Source organism: Necator americanus, chromosome I (assembly GCF_031761385.1).
Source record: "Necator americanus strain Aroian chromosome I, whole genome shotgun sequence".
In the NCBI taxonomy this organism is placed as follows: Eukaryota; Metazoa; Nematoda; class Chromadorea; order Rhabditida; family Ancylostomatidae; genus Necator; species Necator americanus.
The window spans coordinates 28452221-28464051 of record NC_087371.1 but is presented as its reverse complement, the minus strand read 5'-3'; the positions used below and the strand labels follow the sequence as shown (position 1 = coordinate 28464051).

Genomic DNA, 11831 nt, shown 5'->3' with positions numbered 1-11831 from the left:
TGGCCTTCCCTGTGAAACGCTTTATGAAAACAATTTTTACAAGTTCAGAAAGCTAGTTTTAGAAAAGTTTACAATTCTAGAAAGTGAAAATTAAAAAAAAATGCTTTACCCCTGACAGACATACTGAGCGAAGCAGGATACGGCTTTTTTTTTCGAAATTTCATTTATTGCACGTTGATTTTTTCCATATTAAATTGTTAATGAATCGAAATTGATAGTTATGAGATACATACAAACAAAAAAATTCCTCTAAGAAATCATTACCATCGTATCAATGATAAGCTCGGAAAATCCACTTATATTAATTCACTTGAAACTGAACTGAATGAGAGTCAACTGTGGATCGTGGCTGAACTTCCAAGGATCGCTTCTGTGAAGATAGCTTGCGACGTCTTCAGTAACCTGCCGGGGAGCTCTCCTCTCCTTTGCGAAAATCACTGTTCGCATAAACTTGACCGTCAGACAATCGTTCGACTGCCGTCACCACGGTAAGACTTCCGGTCTTCTTAAGAATGTGACCACGAGCCTCAAGTTCGTCAAGATATTCCTAAGAATAAATTGAGTTTTAATGGGTAGTAAGAGAAATTTGTGTGAAGTATACCTTCGGGAAGTTAGGCTCGTGGAAAGTAGTATTTGGATAGAGTTGGTTATGGAGACGAGGACCATCAATGGCCTGCTTCACATTCGCTTTCAACCACAAACTATGAAACGCTACTCCAGTCACTCCACTGATTATCGTTGAACCTCCAGCACCACCAACGACGAAAACTTTTGGCTGAAAACGTTCTTAGAATTGCGGAGAGAATAGAACTAACTCAATTCTTACGTCCAACATAAATGAAGAGAAGCCGCAGGTGCTACCTTGGTTTTTTTGTCGGTGCTCGCTTCAAATATAACGAGAGGACTCTGACTACTCATTGGCCTTTTCCCAGGTTGTATGAAATTAGCGGGCGTTGGAGGATATCCAAAATAGTTCGGATGCCCAGGTGAAGAAAAGTCATCCATTTCGTCATTCCATAGAATCCCTGTCGAAGGCGAAGTGACTCCAGAACCAAGGCTTAATTATGATAACGAATATTTTCTTCAAAAATAATCAGGGAACAATTCGTACATAGAATAATTCAGAATCTTTAACCTGTCAGAGATGGTAAATGGAAAAAATGACCATGCTAAAATGACTATGATACAATATTGGAACCCAGTTCATGATAAATATGAACGTCATTTCGTTTTTAAGACCTCTCCTAATGAGCTGAAACACCTCCTACTCCTCCTATTTTTACGCAGCTCTCCGTTTTATTTTTCCGGATGAGAGATGTCGCGGGTTCTCGTGATCTCAGTGATCTAAGTGTTGCAATACTTGCTGTTATCTGGTTGTTCTGTAAGAGGGCGACAGCTACCGGAGTCATTTACGAGAAGTCTGTCATTCCTCGGAGAGAATAGAAGATCGCGAGTGCCGCGGCGCTAGAAGATTCTCACTTATTTTTTTCATCACTGAATGTTGTATTTTCTTATTTTTACGATTGCTGAGTTCACACGGTGTCTCTGTTGTCTGCGATTGTACGTTTTCTTAGTTGACTACGGTTTAATTACCGAATTTTGAGGATCGCCGCAATAAAGGATTGGATTTCGGTCTCTCGTACACACCACGTGGCAAATCAGAACAAGAGAGTTGTTATTTCAAAATTCGAGTGAATAATCTAAACTAAAAGTCTAAAAATTCAACAAGACTGTAGTCTTCTATCAATGTCTTTACTGGGTCTTTTCATATCTTTTTCAGACTTCTGAACAAAAAACACAACCTTGTTTTTATTTTATTGGTACAAATCAAGGATCAACAGTCTAACTGCATCATTATCAGCAACATTAGCAATAGCCGTTTGATGGGCAAAGTCTGAATGCCTCTCTTCCAGAAGGAGAGGGGCGGCGACAATTAAAAAATTGTTGATTGCGTTTTTGAGGTCTTCGAGGTTTTTGAATATCTTTTTTTGCGTAGATGCCGCTTTGGGGCTCGAAACAGATGATAGCCGGATGGGACAAGGTCCGGGCAATAGAAAGGGTGGGTCATGGTCGTTTATCGCAGACTCATGGTACTCCAGATGCCCATTGGTTGGCGTTGAGTCTGATTACCTCTGCCGTGTGAGGAACACTTTTCGCAGCAATTTCGAAAGCGGGTTTACAACTATTTCTCCCACGCACCGGAGAAGCCAGGAACGTCCCTAACGAACATATCAGTATAATTCATATGTATTTTTATCGTTCAACTATTTAGAGTTAGAGTTCTATTTAGAGTTCAACTTTCGAGAACAATTTGTTTGAAACATTTTTCAATTCTATCCTCTATTTTATTTATTTTGCCTTTTTTGAATAAATGATTAGAATTAGGTTGATGAATACATGATTAGAACTAGGTTGATGAATAAATAATGGCGTTTTTTGTAATGAAGTTTTTTTTAAAGTTTTTTTAAATTTAAACCCACGCACAGAAAAAGAACAATCTTCAAGACGAGACCTGGAGAAACAAACGACAACTGGAAATACATTATTGCTTAGTTCATCGTTATTTTTGTCAAAAAGACAAATTAAAAACAAATTTTAGAAAGTCGAGATCAACCATTGCGGTTCATGGATGCTAGCAGAATGACTGCGATAAACAATATTTTATGATACTTTATGATGACAAACATTGTATTACACTTACATTAGGTTGATGATTTTTCAAATAATATTTTATGATGGTTTAGTGACGTTAAATAATATTTTATGATGACCCTCTTTGCTCTTTTCATGTCATGTTTTCTTTTCTTTTTTATGTTCTCCTTTCTTTCTAAGATGGCTTCAAGTGAACATTGTGTTACACTTACATTAGGTTGATGGTGGATGTGACTGAGACAGCATTTCCTTCGCTATCGATCACCGAAATATGTGTGGTCCCGTGATCTTGTGGAGGTCTGAGCAACGAACCGCCGTAGTAGTCATCAGGATGTGTTTCATCCGTGATCATAGACCTATAAAGTGATGTTCGTCAACGTGTCCCACAGACCTGGCTCCGTTTCTGTAGTGCAGCACGTGCCTCACCCATTCCGCCCATTCTTTTGTTGTTATGTTACGTGCGATTTCGGTTGCGTTGTGTACGAACGCAGGATCTCCAAGCCAAGTACGAACCGCGTATCTAAACCGGAAAGAATATTTCTATGAGTAGAACAGTTAGGATAGCTGGAACTAACGAGAATTTGGAGGATTCAATGAAGTGATGGTAGAGAAGGGTGATATCCTCCAACTTTTTCATGTCGTACTTGTATCTGGAACATGTGTTTTTCTGGAAACTACAGAATAATTGTGAGTGGAATTTACTTGGGATTATAGCAGTCGAAAGAGTTTCTCGACGCGACCACCATGGGACGGCTGGGGTTCAAGGCATCACCCCACGAATCTGGGGGTGGTGGGGGTTTCAGGTAGTTCATGCCGATACGGGGTCGTAGATTATGGAGAGGAGGGTGATTCCGTCCATTTCTTCTTAATTTCCGTAAAAAGCGGCCCGGAAGATGTGGCTTCGAGCGTTATGGGCACTACTTCTTACAACGAGTTCGACTGGAGCGCGCCAGCCTTATGCACGCGACGCATCTTCCGGGCCGTTTTTTTACGGCAATTAGGAAGAAATGGAGAGAATCACCCTCCTCTCCATAATGCATGACCCAGTATAGGCATTAACCACTTAAAACCACCTCAGATTCGTGGGGCGATGCCTTTAAATCCGAAGTTCAACACGAGACCGTACGCGACCGTCTCATGACCGGATTTTACCAAGCAGATACTTGAAATTGAACTTGAATTTCTATCTAACAAGCGGAATGCTCCAAACTCAACATTCCCATTAATATGATCCATTTCGCTAGATCTCGCTAATCTTTCATCAAAAAAATTCAGAATAAACATACCCGTCCATGATATTAAGAATCGCTTGAGCTACCGCCGAGCCAGATGGTGGCGGAGGTCCACAGATTACTCGACCATTCTTAAGGTTCGTGTAGATAACGTCTTCAGATGGAATCACTATTGATTTGTACGAGGCAAAGTCTTCTTCTGTCAGGATACCTCCTATAAGTACTCTGGTTTATGCTGGAGGATAAGACTGTAGTATATTACATTATCGTTGCGGTTACCGTATCGTTGGAATTCAGAAGCCATTTCGCGAGCCATATCGCCTCGATAGAACTCTTTTAGAGGGTCCGAGGAGTTGGAAAGCCGACGAAATGTGTTCAGTAAAGAAGTCCTGTAGGAAATATCCTATTATATTTTTATTGGTCTGTTGTAAATATTGTTCTTAGAAAGGTTGCAAAAAAAAAACTTTAAATAATTGAGCAATAATTAAATATTTAAGATTGATTGAAATGAAGTATTTAAACAAGTAATTACTTTTAAGGAATAATTAAATAATTGAACGTTGAATAATATCACATCCAATTGCAATAAATATATTCAATTTCAATTGATTTTTAATTTTTAAATTTGTTAAAAAAAAGTTTTTTTTTTACAACGGATTAATTTCTTACCATAGCCTTGGCATTTCCTGCAGCACACAGTATTTTTGCCCTACAATGCTCCGTAAAATATTACCTCGTCTTGATCTGTTCACCAGCACGATAAACTTTGCCGGTGTTCGGATTTATAAAATCTTTCATGGTGGGTTCACCAGCAATGTATTGCTCTCTTGATTTTAAAGCTATCCCCAAAGCATGAGAAGTCGGAAATCCTGGGATATCGTAGGATCAGTTAGCAGTGACACGAGCACTAGAACGAAAATATTTAATTTTTACCTTCTTCGAGGAGTTCAATTGTCGGCTGCACTAAATTTCTCCACGGGATCTTCTTACTACTGAATTTTTCAAACTCTGTCCATAAGCCGTGTAGATCACCAGGGACCGCTACTGCTCGCCATCCTACGGCAGTTATTTATCTCCCCATCGCATCCGATGGCAGGTTTGTACATGACCTACCAGTACGACTTTCGTTCCATTTCCCCTCGTACATTCTCTCCGTTGCTGCTTTCGGCGCCACTTCACGAGCGTCTATTACTGTGCATTTGTTAGTAGATCTATGCACGACAAATATTATGCTATGAATAATCCAGAAAAGAAACTCTAAGCCTTCAACTGCTGTTTAAAAAATAAATTTCAAAAGACGAAAGTGACGAAAGTGGGTTCTAATTTTGCATTAAAATTTTATCAATTATATTATTTTTCATTATGATAGCTTCATTAATAAATAAAATATTTCCTGATTTCTCCAATGTTATTTTACATTTTAAGGGCTGGTGTGGCGCAGTCGGTTAGAGGTCCGTTGTTCGCATACGGTCGATGGTTCGAATCGTAATGCAAGCCAAGCTTTTCATCCCACCGGGCTCCATAAATTGGCACCAGCCTTGCCTATCAAAAAAAATAAAGGACAAAAACACTGGCTTAAGAGATTGACCCCCACAAGTTATTGTATGGGTCAACATGCGTTCCAGAACCTCAACGATTACGAATGCGATTATGCTGTAAAACGCACTGACGCATTCCAAGCGGATTGATACGCTAGAGACTTTATCTTTCATTCTTTATCCTTAATTATGCGTGCTAAAAAGGATGTGAGAAGGGCAAATATAAAGCAAAGATAGTAAATAGATACTGAAGAGAAGAAAAAAAAGAATACAACGAAGATTTCTTTCCTGAGTTTTGCATATTTTCGTTTTGCGTATATAGTTTTGCATATATACTATTTCGTTTCATTGAATTTAATCATTCATTTTTGAGGTAAGTACGATCAGCACTTTCGTGTGTGTGACTTCAAAAAAAAAAAAACAAGAAAAAAAAATCAATGTTTTTTTTTCAGAGGTCCCTATACTGATAACAGCAAGTTCTCTTAGAGTTTTTTTTAACAAAAAAAAAACTACAGATGAGTCAACAGAAAAAACAAAAAATAAATGAGAAAATAAATGAAAAAATAAAAACAAATACGTGTGGCATTTCTCTCCGATTTTATACATAGAACGCTATTGTAATACACTTACAATTAATTCGGTTGACTCTCATATGAATAGTTAATGATAGTTAGTTTGACCTTAAAGTACAACACACATCGTCCTAAAATTTACAAATTTCCAAAGAAAAAAACTCTGGAATAAAACAAATTTTGACTTGAAAGGTTTTTTTCTGGAAATTTGGAAAATAAATAATGAAGCTATCTTTATGGTCCACGTGAGGTAATATTTTAATCACAAATTTATCCTGTTTTCATGCTAACAATGTCTGTATGTTTTTGGCTACGAGGGTAACATTCCTTTTTTTGTATTTTTTTGTTTTTTTAAATGTTTTTTTTGTACTTAAGTAATTCGTACTCTCAAACACATAAAAAATTAAAAGTACATAGGTGGTTACTGCAAGTGCAAAAAGTTCAAAACCATTTTTAAAAAAAGATTGGCAGTTCTGAGCTAGGAAGAAGGCCATTATTTGTGCTCTTCATTGTTAACTAAGGAGGCACAAAATTTAAAAAAAAAATTGACTCACGCGTTATAAATAGTCATAAAATGCCCTCCACCCAATCCTGCAGAATGAGTGTCCATCACACCGATACAAAACAATGCAGCAATAGCAGCGTCAACAGCATTCCCACCACGAAGAAGGGTGTTCCTTGAAAGAAAAAAATAATGTAGAATAAATAATATAATAAATATAAATATAATAATATAAATATAATAATATAAATATAATATAAAATAATAAATAAAAGACAAAAAAAGATAAAATGCGAAGAACGTCAAGAAATGAGTACTCAACCATTCACCTTCCAATTTCCGAACAAAACTCATTATCCGAAGCCACAGCTGCTTTCGAGTATTTCCCCAATGGGCTGATAGATGGTTTTGGCCATTTGGGAAGTCGATGTGCCCCCTGTGGACAAAACAATCTCAGCGAATGCGCTATGAGAGAATTTTTAGAGAAATTAGCTCGAGCTCACCTGAAGAAGATGGTAGTAGAGCGATGCGAACGCGACGGTGGAAATCACCAAACCAATCACAACCAGCAGTATTGCGGAGCCGATTATCGGTAGCGGTGAAGCTTCGGGATTTTCAGGTGGGATCAGCGGATACTCTTCATCATGCGGACCAGATTCAGGAGGTAGATCGTCTTCGTATCTAAAATCCACAATGTCTATGCACGTTCTTTGGTCAAAATCCAAGTAATATTTCATCAAACTTTCTCTTTGAACAAAAAAGGTTTTAGAAAAGAAAATCACCTTTAGTAATTTTATAGCAAAATCGTCTTGTAACATGAACTTGGATAGCCTAGATTAGATACAGTATCTGATACGTCTAGTTTATACGACCAAAGATGAAAATTAACTGTTTATGACAAAGTAATGATTAGTGAGTATTAGTTGTCAAATATTCCAATACAAGAACGTGGAAAACTCTCTATAGACCCTAAAATAAGAGCTGATAGGAGCGCCTCGAGCGACCTCAATTTTTACTAAACTACATTTCAAACCCGTAGAAATAGAATAGAATCCAATGAAGTTGAAGAGGGAAATAAGTATAGTTGAAAAAATGTAAAATATGGGTTGTCACGTCGGCTTAGCAGAGCCTAGAGCTTTTACTGTTTGTGGTCTGAATTTTCGCCATGATACGAAGCTACATCTCTCTGTTTACTGGAAAATTAAACAACGAAAACAAAATTCTGCGAGTGTTTTTATTGGGCGTGTAGCTGGAGTTGATTTGATCAAAAATTTTTGTTCTTATATACTCGCTTATTTTGAGAATGATTCCCAACTTTTGTTGGAGAACGAATGACGCGATTTTTGATGGTTATTTTCCAATACACATACGATTGTTTCAGAGTAGACAGTTCTTTTCGATTAGACACTATCAACATCAGTGATGTACTACATGAACAGACACTCAACCTCTTAGCGTATCCAAACAAATATCAGGAAGACACAAAAATTGCATCGTAAAAGTTGGGTGACTATACGGTGAGCGTAAAGTCACGAAAGCGTCGAGTTGTAGTTTTTCTTTTAACACTTATAATTTATTTATAATGTAATACTGACACAATAAAAACAATAGAATGCATAACAATTATTATAAAATAATAATGAAATATAAATAAGTATCTTATTAACATGTAGGAGATGAAGTTACATAACGTGTAGACACGCGCGTATAAAAATGGCATCCATTTCCCAATCGACAGAAAGATTTCTCTTCAAATACACTTTCTACGATAGCGTTTCAGCCATCAATGCTCTCATTCCGGTACGAATATTACTGTTGTTCTGTTTCGTCTCAAATTTGCTTTGGCAAACTTCCCAATATAAAAATCCTCAGAAAAAAAGATGACTAAGGCTCGTGAAATCCGAAGAACAATGAACCGCCAATATTGTAACTACAGAACTACTATACTGTAATTATTAATTAATTAATTAACTTATTATTAATTAATTATTCAGTTCTTGTTCATAAACTTTTGTTAAAGGTGGAATTGCCGACTTTAATGTAATACGCTGCTTAATTGCTTTGTTCTTTTGGAATCATATTTATATCAGATTGACCTCAAGCTCTGGAAATAACAGATTTTAGATCATAGATCAATCTGCTATAACAGTGAGAGTTGCCATGATCATTTTTCGAAATAATCAGGTGCGCTCAATTTTTAAGACGCTACCGTCAACTGAAACGAGGTACGATCATTTTTTATCGCGTAAATGTCCGCTGAGGCATGTATCTGAAAACAAGGTCAATCTAAACAGTTATTTACTCGATTGGAGAATTTTACACGCCTAATGCCTGAGGTAGGCCTTGACTTGACTTTTGCCTATAACCATAAAAACCTCCAATTTTTTTGTTTTTTTTTCTCGCTGTCCTGTCCTGTATGCTTTCTCCCGATTTATCCGCAAGATTCTGATCAGAGTGGTAAAAATAAAAGTGGACAGCGTTGGTGAATCCATGCGGGAGTTCACCTTCGATTCAGGATCGTTAGAGGATTACGAAGGCAAGTCTAACCCATGCTTGTGGGGGCGACCCGTTGTGTCAAGTCAGTGTTTTCATCCTCTCAGACAAGTCTGGTACCAATTCCCGAACACCGAGGAGACGAAAGGCTTGGTTGGCATTAGGGCGGTTTCAAACCATCAATCGATCATGCACTCACAGCGAAACCTCTTACCGACTGTGTCACAGCCGCCCCTCATCGAAGAGAAGGAAAGATAGAGACGAAATTGAAAGAAAAGAAGAGAAGATGATATAAAAAGAAAGAAAAATTACTTTCCCTAGAAAATGTTACTAAAGATGGCTTTTAGCCAGTGATCGTTGGTCTCTTTCATAAAATAAATTCATTCCACCCATACGATTATATGAAAAATAGAAAAAAAAACAAATGCAAAAAAAAACTTACATCATTGCTGCACTAGTGAAGTTCTGTGGAAAAGGTCATCCGCAAAATAGAAGCGCCAAACTTGAACGATCAATGTTCTATGCTTAAAACGGGGTTTGATAAGCGTACACATTCGATAGCGATAACAAGGGCAGCTCTGCAAATGATATGCCGGCTCCGTCAGCCTCGTTAATCGGCTAGAACAAACTAGAAGCCGTTTAATTGTAACTAGATCCTTGTCATTGATGTCAAAGACGAGTTCGGAGACGATGTTTGCGAACGTTTCTAAGAAGGTGATTAGTAGCTGTAAGATTCCTGAGCGGTCGTAGACGAATTCCATGAATAGATGACACAGGATTCGTTCCACACTACCGGAGTAACAATCAGAGAGTACCGGTTAGCTTCTTTGAAGCTGGGCTTTCAGCCGACATCGTAGCGGAAACAAGTTCTTATGGATCCAACCACACTACAGAGCGTCTCTGATCGTCGGTCTCTGATCTCTGAAAGGATTCATGGATAGGACGAAAAAGTTACAATCAACTAGAGCTACATATGTAGAAGCGACTAGAGTTACACTAGTGTTAGAAATCAGTAAGAAGTGACTCAACAGTGGTCTCCAAAAAAAAAATTAAAAAAAAAACAATAAAAGGGACGGAAGTGTAAATCTCCACAAAAATGCATTAGGCAGTGCATGGTTTAGAGTGGTCTAGAATGGGTTTGCTCTTGAAAACGTGCTAGTATGGACCTTCTAAGCAAGATTTCCCCGAAATGAAAACGATGAAAATATTCAAAATTCTAATTTGTATCTTCTTATACCTAAAGCTCGTAGGCCGGGTGTAGCACAGTCGGTATGAGGTTCCGCTAAGACAGCATGATGATTCGATTCTTCGAAACCATCCTAAAGCTAACCAATCCTTTCATCTCTCCGATGTCGATAAATTGGTACCGGACTTGTTTGGGCGAATAGAAAACACTAACTTGATACATCGGCTAGGCCCCGTAAGTCACTGCATAGGCAAGACACGGGTTCGTAAGCTTCAAATTATTTTGAATAGAAGTGATACGGTTGCGCATTGATTAAAGGCATCACCCCACGAATCTGAGATGGTATGGATTTCAGGTGGAGTATTCGTATACGGGATAGTAGATTATGGAGAGGAGGGTGATTCCGTCCATTTCTTCCTGATTGCCGCAAAAAACGGCCCGGAAGATGTGGCGCGTGCACAAGTCTGGCGCGCTCCAGTCGAACTCCTTGTAGAAAGTAGTGCGCCAGAACGCCCGAAGCCGTATCTTCCGGGCCGTTTTCTACGGCAATTAGAAATAAATGGACGGAATCACCCTCCTCCCCATAATCTACAACCCCGTCTACGAATACTCCACCGGAAATCCGTACCACTCCAGATTCGTGGGGTGATGCCTTTAACGTCGGTATTTTCCTTTCCACTTTTATACTTACAACTGAAACTTATTTCACATATAAAAATTTGACTCCTAATGAATTTAGTTCCGTTATCGATCCTGTTTGCGTATAATTGAGTAGAAATATGTAAAATTCGAGTTCAAAAAAGTTTTGTACAGTACATATATTAAAAACAATTCGTATTTGAATGAATTAAAACCTCAGTCGAGAAGTGAATTTGCTATATGTACGCATAACCACTTATAATGTATGTCAACTAAAAACGACTACTCGTAATTTTCGAATGTGTTCGAATGATAACGAACTCATGAGTGAAATGAAGCACGAGTATGCGCTACCATTGCTGGTTTGCTATAATTGCCAACTTGTGACCTTGTTTCAATCATAATTTCAGTCACCCTCAACATTCTCTCGATCCATTAGATCCATGAAAATTCGTAGATTTGTTCTCGTACTGCTGCTGTTCTCGCAAGGTATGGGAAAATAGATGAAATCGCGTTCCAAGCAGGAGGTTATAATACACACTTTCTATTTTTTCCTGAAGAGATGAAATATCCTCCAGAAAATGTCATCTTCGCCGATCAACACTCAAAGATAGCAACTACCCTCAGACCTTCATAGAGTTTCTTTTTTTTAAGGAGTCAAAAATTAGAAAAAGACCACTAATGTTCGGAGAAGTTCGCTTGATTTCATAGTTAATTCATTTCATTCCTCTAATTCATGTGAGAGACTTCAGGCCGAGGACTTATTGGTACCCCTCTATATCTCTACAATCTAGTATCTGCAAATACAAAACATTTCAAGAATGAAGCATATTTATAGAAATCTATAAAATAGCACAGTATTACAATTAAATGGTCCCGAGAGTAATGATACCCGTAAATTATCAATGAAAATACGAACATAACAAGTAGAAAGGCAAGTAACAACACGGATTCATATATGTAGAAATTATTATTACCATTTGAGAAAAACGAAGTAAGTAAACAGGACCCGGAAAA

General features: G+C 37.9%; 1 protein-coding gene across 2 annotated transcripts; it reads right to left on the bottom strand.

The window, feature by feature from the left end:
- Window positions 1-394: 394 nt before the first annotated feature.
- Window positions 395-9436, bottom strand: RB195_007132 (uncharacterized protein; the record flags this gene model as incomplete). Of its 2 annotated transcripts, none has more annotated exons than XM_064180599.1 (15): window positions 395-547; window positions 602-775; window positions 862-1057; window positions 2865-3008; window positions 3074-3172; window positions 3228-3302; window positions 3939-4098; window positions 4164-4273; window positions 4618-4753; window positions 4818-4940; window positions 4998-5095; window positions 6549-6671; window positions 6826-6932; window positions 7000-7177; window positions 9432-9436. In XM_064180599.1, the coding sequence occupies 15 exons, from the start codon at window positions 9434-9436 to the stop codon at window positions 395-397; spliced, it is 1881 nt and encodes a 626-aa protein (XP_064037458.1). The 2 variants fall into 2 exon arrangements, with proteins under 2 accessions (XP_064037458.1, XP_064037459.1); XM_064180598.1 differs by lacking the exon at window positions 9432-9436 and adding an exon at window positions 7867-7913.
- Between the last annotated feature and the right edge of the window lie 2395 nt (window positions 9437-11831).